The sequence below is a fragment of the Eubalaena glacialis genome, chromosome 2 (assembly GCF_028564815.1).
Source record: "Eubalaena glacialis isolate mEubGla1 chromosome 2, mEubGla1.1.hap2.+ XY, whole genome shotgun sequence".
Taxonomy (NCBI): Eukaryota; Metazoa; Chordata; class Mammalia; order Artiodactyla; family Balaenidae; genus Eubalaena; species Eubalaena glacialis.
The window spans coordinates 82,967,365-82,984,998 of record NC_083717.1 but is presented as its reverse complement, the minus strand read 5'-3'; the positions used below and the strand labels follow the sequence as shown (position 1 = coordinate 82,984,998).

Genomic DNA, 17,634 nt, shown 5'->3' with positions numbered 1-17,634 from the left:
CGATTGAATTTGCCCAATATTTCAAGTTCTTGATGCAAATGACTGAAAATTACAGAACTGATAATTTTCTACAAAGATTTGACGTCTTTTTTGTGGAATCTGTCTCCTAAGATTGATAGACAAAGGATTTTTAGTCTATCAATTTTAACTCCTCCTCCAAAATACCACCTTCACAACAAACTTCACAGGACAGAGTTCAAAGCAAGGGCATTTGTTGGGTGGAAGTCATGGGAGTTTCAGAAGAAAAAGTGCAGCAGCCTATTTCTGGGGTAAATGAGCCAGTATCCAGAAGGAGAACCACACCTACACACATTCCAGGCCTACCATCACCTTTCTCCAAACTTCCCAGTCCTTTGTGAACTGACTGACTCTGTCAGGGCTGGATATTGGTGGGGATGGGGGCGGGGCGCTTAGTGTAGGAATCTGAGGAGAGGGAGGAGAATTACCTCCTGGTCATAGGGCAACAGGCCAAAAACACACCCTTCATTTCTGCTCAGCGCTCTCTCCCCTTAAACCGCAGGTCCCAGAGCTGAGAAATTACCAGGTGTACAAAATTAACAATTGTTCCCATCCGTTGTTTTGGAGACATGAAAGTAGATATTGTTATGGACTGAATGTTTGTTTCAGTCATATGAAAAACTCATATGTTGAAGCCCTAACCCCCAATGTGATGGTATTTGGAAGTGGGGCCTTTAGGAGGTAATTAGGTTTAGATGAGGTCATGCAGATGGGGCCCCCATGATAGGATTAGTGTCCTTATAAGAAAAGAAACTAGATATTGCTGTCTCTCTCTGCCATGTGAGGACACAGCAAGAAGGCAGCTGTCTGCAAGCTAGGAAGAGGGCCCTCACCAAGAGTTCAACCATGCTGGCACCTTGATCTTGGACTTTCAGCCTCCAGGACTGTGAGGAAATAAATTTCTGTTGTTAAGCCACCCAGCCTGTGGTATTTTGTTATGGCAACCGGAGATGACTAAGACACACATGTTAATACAAAGCTTTAACGATAAGAAGATTTTGCATTTCAGAGAAACTTTTTTTTTTTTTTTTTTTTAAATTTTCATTATCCTACCGTCAAGCAATAACCATTTTTTTTTAATGCTATTCTTGTCTGCTTACATTCTTTTTTTTTATGTATGTATGTATGGCTGTGTTGGGTCTTCGTTTCTGTGCGAGGGCTTTCTCTAGTTGCGGCAAGTGGGGGCCACTCTTCATCGCGGTGCGCGGGCCTCTCACTATCGCGGCCTCTCGTTGCCGAGCACAGGCTCCAGACGCGCAGGCTCAGTAATTGTGGCTCACGGGCCCAGTTGCTCCGCGGCATGTGGGATCTTCCCAGACCAGGGCTCGAACCCGCGTTCCCTGCATTGGCAGGCAGATTCTCAACCACTGCGCCACCAGGGAAGCCCAGAGAAACATTTTTAACTGTGTGACTGTCCTCTTTACATGGATATTGTTGAGAATAAGCAAACACATACCCCACCAAGAATCACCACTCATAACATTTGTTGCTAAAGAGACACACACATAAACTTATCTTGTGTCCATTAAATAAAGAAATCCGTCACAAAACTTACATGGGAATGTATTTCCAGAGAGAGCACCAATGGTGTTTGAATCAGGCATGTGTCAGGAGGTAGGAGGTGTCCTTTCTACTTAAAACTGTCCAGTGCTCTTAAGGCCCTGCATGATCTGCACCTTTCCCTCCCACCTACCCCCCATTTTCTGGCCTCATCTACCACCCCTCCTTTCTCTCACTCCTTTCTGCATTTACCAACCTTTTGGCTATTTTTCCAATAACACTTCCTGCCTTAGGGCCTTTGTACCTGCTGTTCCCTCTACTTCGAATGTTCTTCCTCGAAGTGTGTGTGTGAAGTGACACAATTCACTTCCTTATGGAATTAGAAAGGCTTTCTCTGAATGCCAAGTACAAAAGGCACAGCCCTGCCCCACCCCTATTCTGCTTAATCTTCCTTTTTAATGGCTATCGCCAGCTGCCAGAGCCTGTAACTGTTTATTGTGTCTCCCCCTCCTCCACTTCCTTCCCCCAGATCATAAGCTTCATGAAGGCCTTCTGATCTTGTTTTGTTCACTGCTGTTTCTCCAGAGCCTATAACAGTGTCTGGCACAGAGTAGGCACTCAGTAAAAATTTGTTGAATAAAAGAAAAACAGAGAATGTATTTCCCCCTTCTCTACTGCTGCAAGGGGAAGAAGCTTTACTCTTTGAAGGTAACCCATGGAAACTCCTACCTTCCTTGTTCCTGTTAAACTGGTCTCCCCAGTAGGCCCAATGTGCCTGGTGCTAAAATGCAAAAGCAGGGTAACCATGAGAGGTTTCTACTGATGATGCTCCCAACACAGGAAGGGTGAAACAAACACATATCTTACACTGACTGCCGATCTCTCGTTGCCCACTGCTATGATCTGCACATTGCCCAGATGTAGGATGGCTGCCAGGATCTTAAAAACATCCATCTGAAAATCTTCCTTGAAACCTGAAAACAAAATTTTTCCCAAATTAGGAATACTGCATTTCTTCTCTTGCTCAGTTACTAGTAAGATAAACACCTGAATTCTCTCATGACACTCTAGTACCACCAGTGCAAAGAGCTGGGACAGGGAACAATGAGTAGACCCCAGGGAAAATCCAGTTCACTGTCTTTCTAGTTTGACGTGTGCAGACACACAATGTGAGCTGTACAACCCACCAGGTTTCCCTTTTGCTGTGGCTGCTAGGAAGTTCAACATAAAAATTAGTATCTGAGTAACCACTTCATGTCGGGTTCCTGGGAGAACCAGCTCTCATTCATTCTGTGTGCTGTGCTTTCTTGATTGTTAATTTTTTTTTTTTTTCTTTTTTGCTCATAAGCTCTCTGGATGCTTTTTATGGTGGGTGCTGGAAGGATTTCATTTGCCCCTCCAGCTCTGCACCCTGTTCTCTGCCGCAGGGGACTGGCCTGTTTGGACCAAGGCAATGGGCTCTGGTGGGGTCTGACCAGTGGGGACCCTGGCAGGAGATGAGCGAGCAGGAGGAGACAGGTGCTGGGTACATCTCCCCATCTCTTTCCCTGCACAGTTGCCTCAGGCTGGCTGTGTTGCCGACTGACAGAATGTTACTGTTCTGAGTCAGTGCTGACTTTCCCCAACCTTCCCTTCAGGCTCTGTGCCTGAACAAAAAGGGCTGCTGTTTCCAGGTCCCTACTGCTCCTCAGAGCCCCCTTAGCCCCACACAGTTTGTAGTTGCTCCCTTCATAAATAAACCCTCCTCCTCTTATCCTATTTGAATGTGCCCCATGACTCCTCGATGGGACCCTGACCAATGTATGTGGAATATCACTTGTGAATGAAAAATGTTGCCTGCCATATCAGCAAACAATGGATGCTGTGGCCATCAGACCATCAGCCACTATCACTGCCCCCAACGGTGCACCCTGAGGGGATTCAAGATGGAGAAAAGCAGGATACGGGTCCTAGGTGGCTAAGGTGCGTATCAAAGGAATGATTTCAATGAACCCAGACTCTTGTATCTTCCCATAAATAGAAAAGTGCTAAATTCCTTAATTTGAGATGTCTGGTTTTCTTTAATTAACAGTAATCTTTTGATGTTCTGACTTAAAACTCCTACATATCCTGGCTCCTCCCTTACCTCTTGGGAGCAGTCCCTCAGAGCTAGCTGAGAGGCTGTGTGCCAGGCTTAAGTCCTCAGTTTTGTCCTCCAAATAAAACATAATTCTCAACTTTTAGGGTGTGCATTTTTTTCAGTTAACAGGAGACCCTCGACTCCTCCAGCAAAAAAGCAGCAGGCCCTAAATGCCCAGTAAGAGCCACTGCAGCCACCTGCTACTTCTGACTTGAGGATATCTGGAATATCTCAATAGCAGCTAGGTCAAGTTCTTAAATAATTTCCAAACGTGGAGAGACTTCTCTCTACTAAGATTACACAAAATCAAAGTCATAAAAGATTTCAAACCTATGGGACCTAATTAAACTTAAAAGCTTTTGCGCAGCAAAGGAAACCATAAACAAGATGAAAAGACAACCCTCAGAATGGGAGAAAATATTTGCAAACGAAGCAACTGACAAAGGATTAATCTCCAAAATATACAAGCAGCTTATGCAGCTCAATATCAAAAAAAAAAAAAAACAACCCAATCAAAATATGGGTGGAAGACCTAAATAGACATTTCTCCAACGAAGACATAGAGATGGCCAACAAACACATGAAAAGATATTCAACATCACTAATTATTAGAGAAATGCAAATCAAAACTGCAATGAGGTATCACCTCACACCAGTCAGAGTGGCCATCACCAAAAAATCTACGAACAATAAATGCTGGAGAGGGTGTGGAGAAAAGGGATCCCTCTTGCACTGTTGGTGGGAATGTAAATTGATACAGCCACTATGGAGAACAGTATGGAGGTTCCTTAAAAACCTAAAACTAGAACTACCATATGACCCAGCAATCCCACTACTGGGCATATACCCAGAGAGAACCATTAACTCAAAAAGACACATGCACCCCAATGTTCATTGCAGCACTATTTACAATAGCCAGGTCATGGAAGCAACCTAAATGTCCATCAACAGAGGAATGGATAAAGAAGATGTGGTACATATATACAATGTAATATTACTCAGCCATACAAAGGAATGAAATTGGGTCATTTGTAGAGACGTGGATGGACCTAGAGACTGTCATACAGAGTGAAGTAAGTCAGAAAGAGAAAAACAAATATCGTATATTAACACATTCATGTGGAATCTGAAAAAATTGGTATAGACAACCTTATTTACAAAACGGAAATAGAGACACAGACATAGAGAACAAACGTATGGATACCAAGGAGGAAAGGGCGGGGTGGGGGGGGGAGATGAATTGGGAGATTGGGATTGACACATATACACTATTGATACTATGTATAAAATAGATAACTAATGAGAACCTACTGTATAGCTCAGGGAACTCTACTCAGCGCTCTGTGGTGACCTAAATGGGAAGAAAATCCAAAAAAGAGGGGATATATGTATACGTATAGCTGATTCACTTTGCTGTACAGTAGAAACTAACACAATATTGTAAAACAACTATACTCCAATAAAAATTTTTTTTAAAAAATTTCAAACCAAAATTACACGGAAGCCTCCAGTTCAATCTGAGTCAGGCATTTGCAGCTGTTCCATTTCGCGCTAATGCCTACATTTGAAGGACAGATGATTCTAATAGAAATAAACCCCTGAGCATCACCATGAAAAATGACAGGTAAGTGATGAAGAAAAGCAACTAAATACACAAAGTTTGGGAATCTGCTCTGGCACTCCCACTCTCTGTATTGATCCATTACTTACCCCATGCTTTCCAAAACTGACAAAAGTGAAATAACAACTCCAAAGCAATGATGTCAAAGAAAGAACTTAAGACCTCACTTAAGTAATTATTTTTAGTAAGATAAAATCACTGCAGAAGCACCACTGGCCTGAGGTAGATTTCAACGAGAAACATAGTGGTCAAGTTTCTTGAGCCTGAGGTCCAGGATAGGTCTGTTTCCAGAGTATTCTTTCTGTCAGAGATCTTAATAGCTAGGCAAAGATCAAAGGATGAATTAAATGAGAGTCAGCAGAAGAACACAGGAAATGAGCTCTTGATCAAAATGCACCCCCATTCTGCTTCCTCAGTGGGTAACTTGTGGCTAGCTAAAAGTACCTGTGATATTGTGATTTAAGTATATACTTGGGCTTCATCCAGTTTCTTAACACACAGAACTTCTAAAACCCCAGGAACTTCCTAACCTCTGAGAGACATTAAGATGTCTTTTGTTAATGAGGCAATTTTGGAATGCCCCTAGGTCATGTGAGGATGGGGGCTGGTTGCCAGGGGAAACAACCCTGTGATTGAGAGTTGGAACTTTCAGTCTCACCCCTCAAACTCCGGGGAGCAGAGAGGGGCTAGAAGTTGAACCAACTGCCAATGGCCAATGATTTAATCAACCGTGCCTATGTAATGAAGTCTCCATAAAAACCCAAAAGAACGAGGTTTGCAGGCCCCCAGGTGAATGCATGGGGATTGTGGAGAGTGACACACTCAGACAGCATGGAAGCTCCGAGCTCCTTCCCACACACTTGCCCCTGTGTATCTGTTCAAATGACTGTTCCTGAGTTATATCCTTTTATAATAAATTGATGATCTAGTAAGTAAAATGTTCCTCTGAGTTCTGTGAGCTGCTCTAGCAAATTAATTGAACCCAAGGAGGTGGTTGTGGGAACCTCTGATTTACAGCCATTCGGTTACAATCACAGGTGACGACTTGATCTGAAGCGGGGTGGGCTGAGGGCAGTCCTGTGGAACTGAGCCCTCAACCTGTGGGATCTGAGGCTTTCTCCAGGTAGATAGTGTCAGAATTGAGGCGAATTGTAGGACACCCAGCTGGTGTCCAGAGAATCACTTGGTGTGGGGAACCCCCTACCCTCACCCTCCTCCCCCAACACACATTGGAATTGGGTCTCAGAACCATTTTAGTACCTCAGAAGCAGAGCCAGAAGGGAAAGCAAATGAAGCTCTGCAGCAGGCATTATCCTTAGTACTTTCTACATATCACCTCGTCTAATGCTTACAACAACTATATAAAGTACTAGTACTGTTCCCATTTTACAGAGGGGTAAACTAAGGCATAGAAGGGTTAGGGAACTTGCCAAAGTCACAATCACACCGGGTGTATCATGGCTAAGCAGTGTACCGCCAGTGACCACTGCAGTGAGTGAAAAGACCTGTGGAGTCATGAAGCTGCCTTAGCTCACCCCAGGGTGTATAAAAGTGATGGTTTCCTGATGATCCTGCACCAGGCAAAGAAGTCTGAGCAGATCCCAGAAGTCTGCTTACTGCTTACTGCGTGTTGTGAAGTGGATTTGTGTAGTGAACTAGATGACCTCACTGCTAACCTTGTCTGTTTCTCCAAACTGTCTCCATAGCAAACCACAGCAATGGACAAATCACCAACAAGTACGTTGTTTAGCAATTACATTTAAAAAAGGGATCTGCCCAAATGTATTACAAGCCTATGTATGATTCATGTTGGCCAGTCTGCCCTTGAGGGGGTCTCTGTCTAAGATGATAACACTGAGACACAAACAAGAGGACACAGCCAACGGGACAAGCAGTACACACGAGATATTCACATTGTTGGAGACATGCTATTGGATAGAACTTTCCTTGGGGATGAAATGTTCTTTATCTGTGCTGAACAATATGGCAGCTATTAGCTACATATGGTTATGAGCATTTGAAACATGTCTAGTGCAACTGAGAAATGAATTTTAAAACTTATTTCATTTTAATTAATGTAAACAGTCACTTGTGGCTAGTAGTTAACTGTGTTGGACAACACAGGTTTAGAGACCATGAAATCAACACACAGCATGAGATTATTGGCTGTAGGGGTCACAGGATGATGGCAATCTCAAAGTTATAGTGAGTTCCATGCATGAATCTACTCCACAGCAGCAAACAGACCTCTGAAGCCTGCTCAACCTTCTTTGCCTGGCCAGGGGTCCTCAGGGGACATCCATGTTTAAACGCACTGGGGTTGAAGCTTAGCTTCATGACTCCACCCACGAATCTTTTCACAAATTGCAAGAAAACTGTAAGGAACCCGTCAACTATGCTCACTCTATCACCTAGGACAAGGGTCAGCAAACGTTTTCTTATTAGGCTTTGCAGGCTATAGAGTCTACGGCACAAGTACTCAACTCTGCCACCATAGCATGAAAATGGCCATAGATCATACTTAAATGAGTGTGGCTGTGTTCCAATAAAACTTTATTTACAAAAACAGACTGCAATCTGCCAACCTCTGGCCTAGGACCTTTTTTAGTGATTCATACATTGAGGTCATGCTTTCATTAAATGTGTACTGATCTCTCATTCTGATAGAGCATGCCACAGTTCATAAACCAAGAGACGTTATCTCTTAATCCTCACAACATCCCTAACAGCTACTGTGGTGGCTACTCTCCAAAGATGACCCCCAATGCATTACCCTCCCATTGTTCATGTCCTGTGTAGTTTTCTCCCCGAGGATCATAAGTCTGAGCTGGCCCTATGCCTTGCTTTTGATTATTAGCACACAGCAGCAGTGATGCTGCACTGCTTCCGAGGCTGGTTCATAAAAAAACCTGCAGAGCCCACCTGAGCCTGTTGCAACTAGCTCTGGGAGAAGCTAGCCACATGTGACCGGCATGCTGTGAGGAAGGCCACATGGAGGAAGAGAAATGCCCACCCAGCACTCAGTAGTTCTAGCCATCCCAGCCCATGTGACAGAAGCCCTCAGCTGATCCAGCCCTTGCCACCATCATGCGAGAATCCCCAAGTGAGAAGTGCCCAGGTGAGCCCAGTCAGCCCGGAATCACAAGAGATAATAATAAATCGTCATTTTAAGAAAGATAAAGTTCTTGTTCTTAGAGGACTCATAGCCATGTCCAATGCATGCCCGTGGAGGAACATTAAGAGCTGCATATTTCTCTACAAAGATTTTCTTTTGTTCAGTTTAAGTGAACTTTGCAAAATTAAATTTTGTAGCAAAAAAAAGATCTGATCTTTTTAAATTAGAAGTTTTGTTAGAATGATTGATTAGGGTAGAAACTGAACCCTAGTTCATAAATTCCTGATGGAAAGGAAGAAGCCCAAAGTTAGACACTTTTTATTTGAAATGTCAATCTTGAGGTTTTCACACAGTTCACAGATTAGAATGAGAAGCTTCTACATGATTATTTCTTCTCTTTTAGGTATAACATTGTTCTCAAATATTCTCATTAAGATTTAGTAGGTCTGGGGTGATATCTAGATATAAGAATTAAAAAAAAAAATCTTCTCAGGTAATCTGATATTCTAGTATTGAGAACCACTGGCAATAAGTCACTGTTTCTCAAAGAGTTATACTCTTAGTTAAGATCATTTATTTATTTTTTAATAAAATTAATTATTTTTATTGCTTCTTCAAGGATATTATTTTTTCCTTTTTTTTTTTTTTAATTGGGGTATAGTTTTACAATGTTGTGTTAGTTTCTACTGTACAGTGAAGTGGAGTTCCCTGTGCTTTACAGCAGGTTCTCATTAGTTATCGATTTTATACATATTAGTGTATATGTGTCAATCCCAATCTCCCAATTCATCCCACCCTCCCAAGAATATTCTTAAGTAAAACTTTTTTTTACTGTGAGCCCATGGAGGTGAAGAATACTTCGACTACTGCTATCATTTGGTGCCCCTTCCATAAGGTTTCTTTTTTTTTAAGGATTTTATTTATTTATTTATTTTTTGGCTGTCTCGGGTCTTTTTTTTTTTTTTAATTAATTTATTTATTTATTTATTTTTGGCTGCATCGGGTCTTCGTTGCTGCACACGGGCTTTCTCTAGTTGCGGTGAGCGGGGGCTACTTTTCGTTGCGGTGCGCAGGCTTCTCATTGCGGTGGCTTCTCTTGTTGAAGAGCACGGGCTCTAGGTGCACGGGCTTCAGTAGTTGTGGCACGCAGGCTCAGTAGTTGTGGCTCACGGGCTCTAGAGCGCACAGGCTTAGTTGGTCCACGGCATGTGGGATCTTCCCGGACCAGGGCTTGAACCCGTGTGCCCTGCATTGGCAGGCGGATTCTTAACCACTGCACCACCAGGGAAGCCCTGTCTCGGGTCTTAGTTGCAGCACACGGGATCTTCGTTGAGGCATCGGGGGTCTTTTGTTGTGGCGAGCGGGCTCTTCATAGCGGCATGCGGGCTTCTCTCTAGTTGTGGTGTGCAGGTTTTCTCTTTTCTAGTTGTGGCGCGCAGGCTCCAGGGTGTGTGGGCTCTGTAGTTGTGCACACGGGTTCCAGAGTGCGTGGGCTCTGTAGTTGTGGAGTGCAGCTTCAGAGCATGTGGGCTCTGTAGTTTGCAGCACTCAGGCTCTCTAGTTGAGGCGCACGAGCTCAGTAGTTGTGGCACACGGGCTTAGTTGCCCGGTGGTATGTGGGATTTTAGTTCCCTGACTAGGGATCGACCCCGCGTCCCCTGCATTGCAAGGTGGATTCTTTACCACTGGACCACCAGGGAAGTCCCTGCCATAGGGTTTTTAAAATTATTTATTTATTTATTCATTCATTCATTCATTCATTTTTATTGGAGTATAGTTGCTTTACAATGTTGTGTTAGTTTCTGCTATACAACGATGTGAATCAGCTATATGTATACACATATCCCCTCCCTCTCACCCCCCCTTCAATCCCACCCATCTAGGTCATCATAGAGCACAGAGTTGATTTCTAGATCTTTTAAGGGAAAAGCACCTTTTTGACCGCTTGGCCTCCAAATATGTTTTTTGATTGGCTCATCTTAAAGTTAGAATTTATTAGGTGTCTTCAGAACACATGCATGCTGGGCATCCCAGCCTTTTTGGAGAAAATGGCCACTCCTGGGATAGGATGCTTTCACTTACCCAGTAGTGTGAAGGTCTTCTGAGTCTCTATCATGTTGGCTCTGTCATTCACACCCTCAATGATGGTACTGCCCCCCATTCTTGTGTAATTAAATTCTTCTGCACTCCCTGAAATCAAAAGTAAGACTGTGACATCTGTGACACAGAAATCTGAACATACATGTACATCAGAAGCGAGAAGAAAAGTTCACACTTAATGTGCTATCTTAAGCACTTTACAAATGTTTCTCCACTTATTCCTTAGAATTCTACGTTGCTGACTCAGAAGCTGAGGCTCAGAAAAGTGAAGGCCTGCTCATGGTCCCACAGGTGACGGCAGGGCAAGAATTAAAACACAGGCCTGACTCCAGAGAGCATGGTGTTTGTTCCCATACCTAACAATTTTATACAGCATTACTGAGGTTTATTGAACATACAATTAACTGTAGAAAACTTGATAAGTTTTGATAAACACATACCGTTGTAAAAACATCACTATGGTCAAGGTAATAACCATATATGCATCTAATATTTGAATAGTAGGGGAGCCTTCAGAAAGCTCTTCCATGTTCGCTCTTCACATTCTATTTGGCAGACAAGGCATGGATATTGTCATTATACGAAATCTGAAGAAACTTAGATTCTACAAGTGCAAGTAACTTCTCCAGGATTAGAGAGTGTGCATTCAACTCCGACACACTAGACAATTCTGTCTACCAACACAGCACAAACGACCAAGACAGGAGAGCCGAGGTACCACCGGAGTTGGGCCATTTGCACTAAATGACAAATAGCTCATTAATTATGATTACAATTAATAATGATTTTGAGTCATCAAGGAAATCCAAATTATGATAGAGGTCCTCTGTCTCAGAAGACATGGAAATATGTCATAGCTGTTAGAAAAATGACCATCCAAGAAGTTCAGATAAAAAGAAAAGTTTGGGGACTTAGAACAGTAAGTCCCAGTGGTCAGAAGGCCTTCTTCAGGTAGTTCTAGCTGGATGGACCACAATCACTCTGCAGCTTTGAAAAGAACCCTGGAGTTGAAGGGGTCCCCTATTCCTGGACTCACTTTGCCCCTAACTAATCTATCTCCTTAGTTAAATGCATCAATTCCACCCCTGGAACCCAAGGATCTTATGTTTCTGGACAGAATACTTTTTTTTAAAAGTGACGATATTATAAGAAGACGAAATTAACCTAGAATTTAAATTCCTACATAAAAAAGAGACTCTTCCACACACCATGCATTACGTACCCAATTTAAGATGTTTAAATTCCGACTGCTGTGCAGATGCACAAAGCTGATAGAAAATGTGGTAATTTCGCTCATTTTCTGACTGTAAAATAAAGAAAAGTCCTGAAATTACACAAGCCCTTTACAAATGAAAATGTGAGGTTTTCAACAAGAGGGTCTTAGATGGCTAATCTGGATTGACAGTTCTGCTCTCATGGACACGGACATCTACGTGTGTTTTTGCTGTGACCCAACTTCTTGCCTCCACTGGCTCACAGAGGGAGAACTGGTGGCCCAAGATCACCTTCCAAATAACCACCACAAAGAAAATGTTATTAAATGAAACATTCTACGAAATGGAAATAATGTAATTAGTACTAGTTGAAATTTTAAAGAAACTCCCTGCAACACAAGGTTTACTGTTACTCTCCTTCTGGGCCAAAACGATGAGAATTTTCTCCATTTTATGGAGAGAAGCCTTTTTCTTAAACCCCGCCTCTCTAGATCTGATCCCATTCCCTTCCTGATACAAAAGCCAGTCTAACAGCTTTGTCTATTTCAAGTAGTCTTTGTGTTCTAGAAAGATAAACTTGATTTTTAAATGCTAAGGATTTAAGTGCCTAAAATTGAAAGTCATAAACTTTTCCCTCAACCATATAATTCCACTAATACTGCACCTATTCATCAATTTTCATTTTTAAGAAATAGAAAAAAAATAACCCAAACTCCAAATGAAATATAGGAAAACTGTATTCTTCAAGTCACAGAACAATGTAGGTTGTCTAATGAATATATAAATGTGAACCATACTACAAAAGTTGGGGAAAAGGAAATTTAATATTTTTATCCTTACTTGAAAGACAACTCTGGATTTCTCCAGCAGGTAAGTTCTCATGTTGGCTCCTATAATTTGATTTCTCTCATCAAAACTGATTTCTGTGTATTTCCCAAACCGACTGCTGTTGTCATTGCGGGTGGTCTTGGCATTTCCAACAGCCTACAAAACATAGTAACATTAAAAAAACCTTTGCATCAATATTATTGGAGCAGTTACAGTAAAATCCAGTCCTGTACGCTGGGGAAAAGTCTGATTATAGAGGGAGGCTGGGAGGCAGGGGCTCGCAGGGAATAAGACACATCCTTAGGTCTCCTCCATCTCACCTCAAGGCTCTCCCCAATCTTACTGGTAGACACTGAGCAGGATCAGAAAACACATGGGTTCTGATGTTTCATGGCCCTAGGCTCCTTTTTTACTATCTGTGTGATGCTAGAAAAGTTATTTCATCTTTCCAAGTCTCAATTTCTCTAGCTGTAATATGGGGAAGTATGCATCTTACGGAGTCGGGAGAATTAAATGAGATAATATACAGTGCCTCAACTCATCTATGCCTAAAATATTAGAGATGCTCAATTCAAAGTCTACATCCTTCATCCAACCTTTATTTCTGTCCTTATCCCTTACCACCTCCCTACTCAAACTTTCTACTCAACCAAAAAACTGCCTTCTTCCATCCCTTCCCACACTGAGCATGATGTTTTCTTTTTACTTCTGCTACTGAATTCTGTCTCTCCTCTTGCCCACCCTGCTCTCCCTTCCTGGGCACCTTCCATCTGGAAGTACCCTTCCTACGCACACACATCGCATTCCTATCCAGGCCATCATGCTTTTGGACAACATGTATTTATTGGCAGGCGAAGGTAAACCAAGTAGACATGGTCCTGCCTTCATGGAGCTTACAATAGCGGGTGAGACCAGCCCTAAACAACTAACCACACGATATCATCCACTGGGCATTTAACAGGGTAGTGCTTCTTGACAACCTTTTTACTGCCATCTTGGATCATGATTTATCTTTCTATTCGAATTTAAAATACGCTATGTTAGAGGAGTCTTAAAACTTGGGGATTGGACCTTATTCTTTTTCATTACTTCCTGTATTATTTTGGCACAGTGGCTTAAACAAAATAGGTGGTCTGATAAATATTCATTGAGGATTTTGATTCAAGAAAACAGGGAGAAAGGGTCTAGGAATCTAACGTTCTTAATTACTTGCTATGCTTCCAAAAAAATCCAAATCAATCCTCTTCCCAATTTGCAAGGCAGCCAGAGTTGGCCTTTGGGCCCTCCCGTGAGCTGTCAGATGCCCCTTCTTCCTTGAGGGTTGTCTCCTTACCCCTGGGTGCCATCGCCCACATATCTGAGCCAGGCAGTGGTGTGCTGATGAATCACTCTCAGGGAGGGGAGGAGGAACAGCCTGGGTATGTGACATTTGTCGATTTGTAAGGTGTAAATACTTCCACCATGACTGATTTCAAACTACCAAAGGTTTAACGATAACTTGCAAAAGAATTCCTGAATGTTTAACAATCAGCTCATGAAAGTTGGTGCTGGTTGGCTGGAGACCACCACTGGTCTTGGTGTACCAGTTGTCTCTGTGGTTGAGGAAATTTCCCCTGGGATATAAACGTAAACAGAGGACTCCTGAAATCCTGATGGTAGAATTTCTAGCCCAGCAGGTAGAGGAGAGAGGCCTTGGAGGCAGAAATCTATGCCCCAATCTCCTTCAAATCCCACTGGAGAACAGACTTCCTTGCTCCTTCCCTGCCCTCACTTCTTTGGTTTTTAAAGGAAGGGAACTCAAGTTAGCAAGGACAACATACAGGCATACCTTGAAGATATGGTGGGTTTAGTTCCAGACCACCGCAATAGAGCAAATGTCACAATAAGGCAAGTCACACGAAATTTCTGGTTTCCCAGTGCATATAAAAGTTATGTTTACACTATACTATAGTCTATTAAGAATGAAATAGCATTATGTCTAAAAAAAACAATGTACACACCTTAATTTTAAATATTTTATTGCTAAAAAATGCTAACCACCATCTGACCCTTCAGCAAGTCAGAATCTTTTTGTTGGTGGAGGGTTTGAAATACTGCAAGAGTTACCAAAACATGACACAGAGACAAAAGTGAGCAAATGCTGTTGGAAAAACGCGCTGATAGACTTGTTTGATGCAGGATTGCCATAAACCTTTAACTAGTTAAAAAAGAAAAAAGAAAAAAAGCAGTATCTGCAAAGCGAGGTATGCCTGTATACACGAACCAGCCCACTTCTCCATACACGCCTCTGCCTCTGTCCCCACTCCCCACACCCACAGGGTACACACCTCAGTTATGGGGTTCGACGCCAGAACCTTGTCTTCCACGTGAGCATTAGTGCTGGACTTGCTGACGGTGGCGAAGTACCTCATGGCATAGCGAGCAGATACTGTCTTTCCAGCACCCGACTCCCCGCTTACAATTATTGACTGATTTTTATTATTTCTAAAGCAAATAAATAAAAGGATTTTTAAAAATATTCATTTCTTCCTATTAGGCAATATATACTCATCAAGAAAAATGCAGATAAGCCAGAAGAAGGGACTTTGTTTTATCACTTTAGAGTAACTGTTTTTAACATACCAGTGAATTTCCTTCTAGTCTTTTTCTCTGTGATCCTGCTGAACACACAACTTCGTTTCCTGCTGTGTCCCCTGTGCTGAGAGTCCCCAAGACCAATCCCAGATCAGTGATCCACTAGGAGGACTCACAGGACTCAGCACATATTCGCACCCACGGCTAAGATTTATTACACCAGAAGGATACAAAGCAAATAAGCAAAGGGAAAAGGCATACAGGGCCAAGTCCAGAGGAGGCCAGGTGCAAACTTCCAAGAGTCCTCTCCCAGTGGAGTCACACAGGATGCACTTACTTCCTCCAGCAATGAATTATGACAACACACGGGAAACACCGTCCACCAGGGAAGCTCAATAGAGACTCAGTGTCCAGGGTTTTTACTGGGGGCCGGTCACAAAGGCATCCTCTGCTATCACACACCAAAATTCCAGATGCCCAGAAGGAAAGCAGATATTCAGCAGGAACCACATTGTTCACACAAACAGTTTAGGTGTAGTGAGCCACTCTTAGCAATTAGGAAATGCTGAGAACCCTTCTGAAATCCAAGTTCCCAGAGGTTTGCAAGCAGGTTTCTAAAGATAGCAGTCTCAAGCCTATGTCAACTCCTTTCTGTATATCCCCACTTAAATATAAAAACATTTTAAAGATATCATTTGGAGAGCAATTACTTGAAATGTGCTTGGGAACACGTGTGCTCCATAAGCCAACATGCTCTGTTACACAACTTAGAGATCTTAAAAAATGCATTAAACTTTTTGTGTCATAAAATCATGATGGTAGAACCTTATTATAGTCCTGTCCTAGCACCACTTATGTGTCAGGTGCTTGGTGAATACTTTACAGGGATTCTCATTTAAGCCTCACAAAAATCCTATGCCACATACTGTGTATCCATTTTACAGATGAGTAGAACAGTGACTCAGCGAGGCACAGAATACACAGCCTCCCTGTGAACACTGTAGAGGACCTTAGAGAGAGAGCTCCTGGCCTCAGTGAGGAAGCTAAGATGCTCAGGAGGTGAAAGACACTCCCAGCGCCCCTCAGCTGCATGGAGTGGGACTGGGGTTACTAAAGCTGGGCTCTCTGGACTCCTAGTCTAGCATCAGCAAGTCCAGTAAGAGCCTGCATTATGTTCGGTTCTGCTATTACAGTTAGACAGACCTCCAGAGGAAACTGGCTCTTCAAGCTTGAACCTGGCTCAGTCCTGCAGCTCTAACGAGCTCATGCTACTGACACCCAGGAGCAGTCCTGGCCTGTCAGGCTCTGAGCCACACAGACTCTAATCTTGCAGATGCCCTGGAGACTTGCAGCGGCCAGGGTAAATCCTAGAACCACGGGTGTTTTAGCATTGGAAAGAACCTTGCTGTGGCAGAAGCCAAGGTAATTGGCAATTTTTTTTGGAACCTCCAGGATCTTTCATGTTCTGGTACCATCGGGCTTGGCTGCCCTCTGCTCATGAGCCTCCACACTACCCGCAGGGCTCAGGAAAAGGGGGAGACTTTTGCATCATTCGTCACAGCACCAGAGTAGGGATGGCAGGTTCGGGTAAAGCTCAGGAGCACAGCCTGGCTTGGCTCCCAGCCTCTGATGTGATTACAAAAGAGAGGGAGTCACACAATCCCTTGTGGCCTGAGAGGTGCATCGAGGCATGGAGGGCGCCTGCTGAGACTGAGGACGTGGGGTTTGGGTGTCCCAGGTTACTGGTTTTTAATCAGTAATTCTCTACCCAATGTTCATCCTCCCCTGCTTCTTAGGGACTAGGCCCCAATTCTTAGTGGACATGTTGCTGCACATATGAAAGACTACATATCCCAGCCTCCCTTGTGGCTAGGCATGGTCATGTGAGTAGGACCTGACCAATGAGCTGTGAGCAGAAGTGCTCTGTGGGGTCTTCTGGGAGGGCTCCTTAACCAGGAGGGGCACACCCTTCCCCTGGGACACTCTGTAGCCTAGAAAAGAGAGAAAGAAGGCTGAGTACTTGCTTGGCCCTGAGGCCAAGGATCCCGCTCCAAGGATTGGGAAGCTGGAAGGCACTGATCCTTGATGACTTGGTAGAGGTGGTGTGCTAGCCCTGGACTGCCCATCAGACTTCTCTGCAGGAGAGAATCATGCATTTCTATCTTGTATAAGCCACCATTATTTTTTCCTTTTAAGCAGTAGAGCTTGGAATGGGTGCTCTCTGAGCATCTAGCTCACAGATGAGGATCCTGAAGCTGAGGGAGATCAGGGCTGTGCCCAGGGTTATGAAGTAAATGTAGCAGACCCAAGTCCTGTGTCTCAGGTTTTATCTGTGAAATAAGGGCATGATGGCGGTTCAGTAGACTTCACAGAGGTGTTCTAAGACTCAAAGGAGACCACTGTCTGTGAAAGTTCTTTTGCAAACTGTAAGGATCTACCAAGATCCTTTTACAGATCAGGATGTTGAAGCCAAAATAGGATAGTTACGGGGAAAAGAAATTACACATGGAGTCTAGAAATCTGAGCACAAATCCCAGCTCTGCCT

The 17,634-nt window shown here is 43.2% G+C and overlaps 1 protein-coding gene across 4 annotated transcripts in view; it reads right to left on the bottom strand.

Annotated features, from left to right (window-relative positions):
• The window catches only part of MYO5C (myosin VC), a 110,245-nt gene that overhangs the window by 71,394 nt on the left and 21,217 nt on the right, over nucleotides 1-17,634 (bottom strand). For all 4 annotated transcript variants that reach the window (XM_061180312.1, XM_061180311.1, XM_061180313.1 and 1 more), the window contains exons 5-9: nucleotides 14,843-14,999; nucleotides 12,528-12,671; nucleotides 11,696-11,777; nucleotides 10,456-10,563; nucleotides 2,386-2,492 (exon numbers count right to left, since the gene is read on the bottom strand). In XM_061180312.1, the coding sequence (XP_061036295.1) occupies nucleotides 2,386-2,492; nucleotides 10,456-10,563; nucleotides 11,696-11,777; nucleotides 12,528-12,671; nucleotides 14,843-14,999 (598 nt within the window). The remainder of the gene's footprint in view (nucleotides 1-2,385; nucleotides 2,493-10,455; nucleotides 10,564-11,695; nucleotides 11,778-12,527; nucleotides 12,672-14,842; nucleotides 15,000-17,634) is intronic.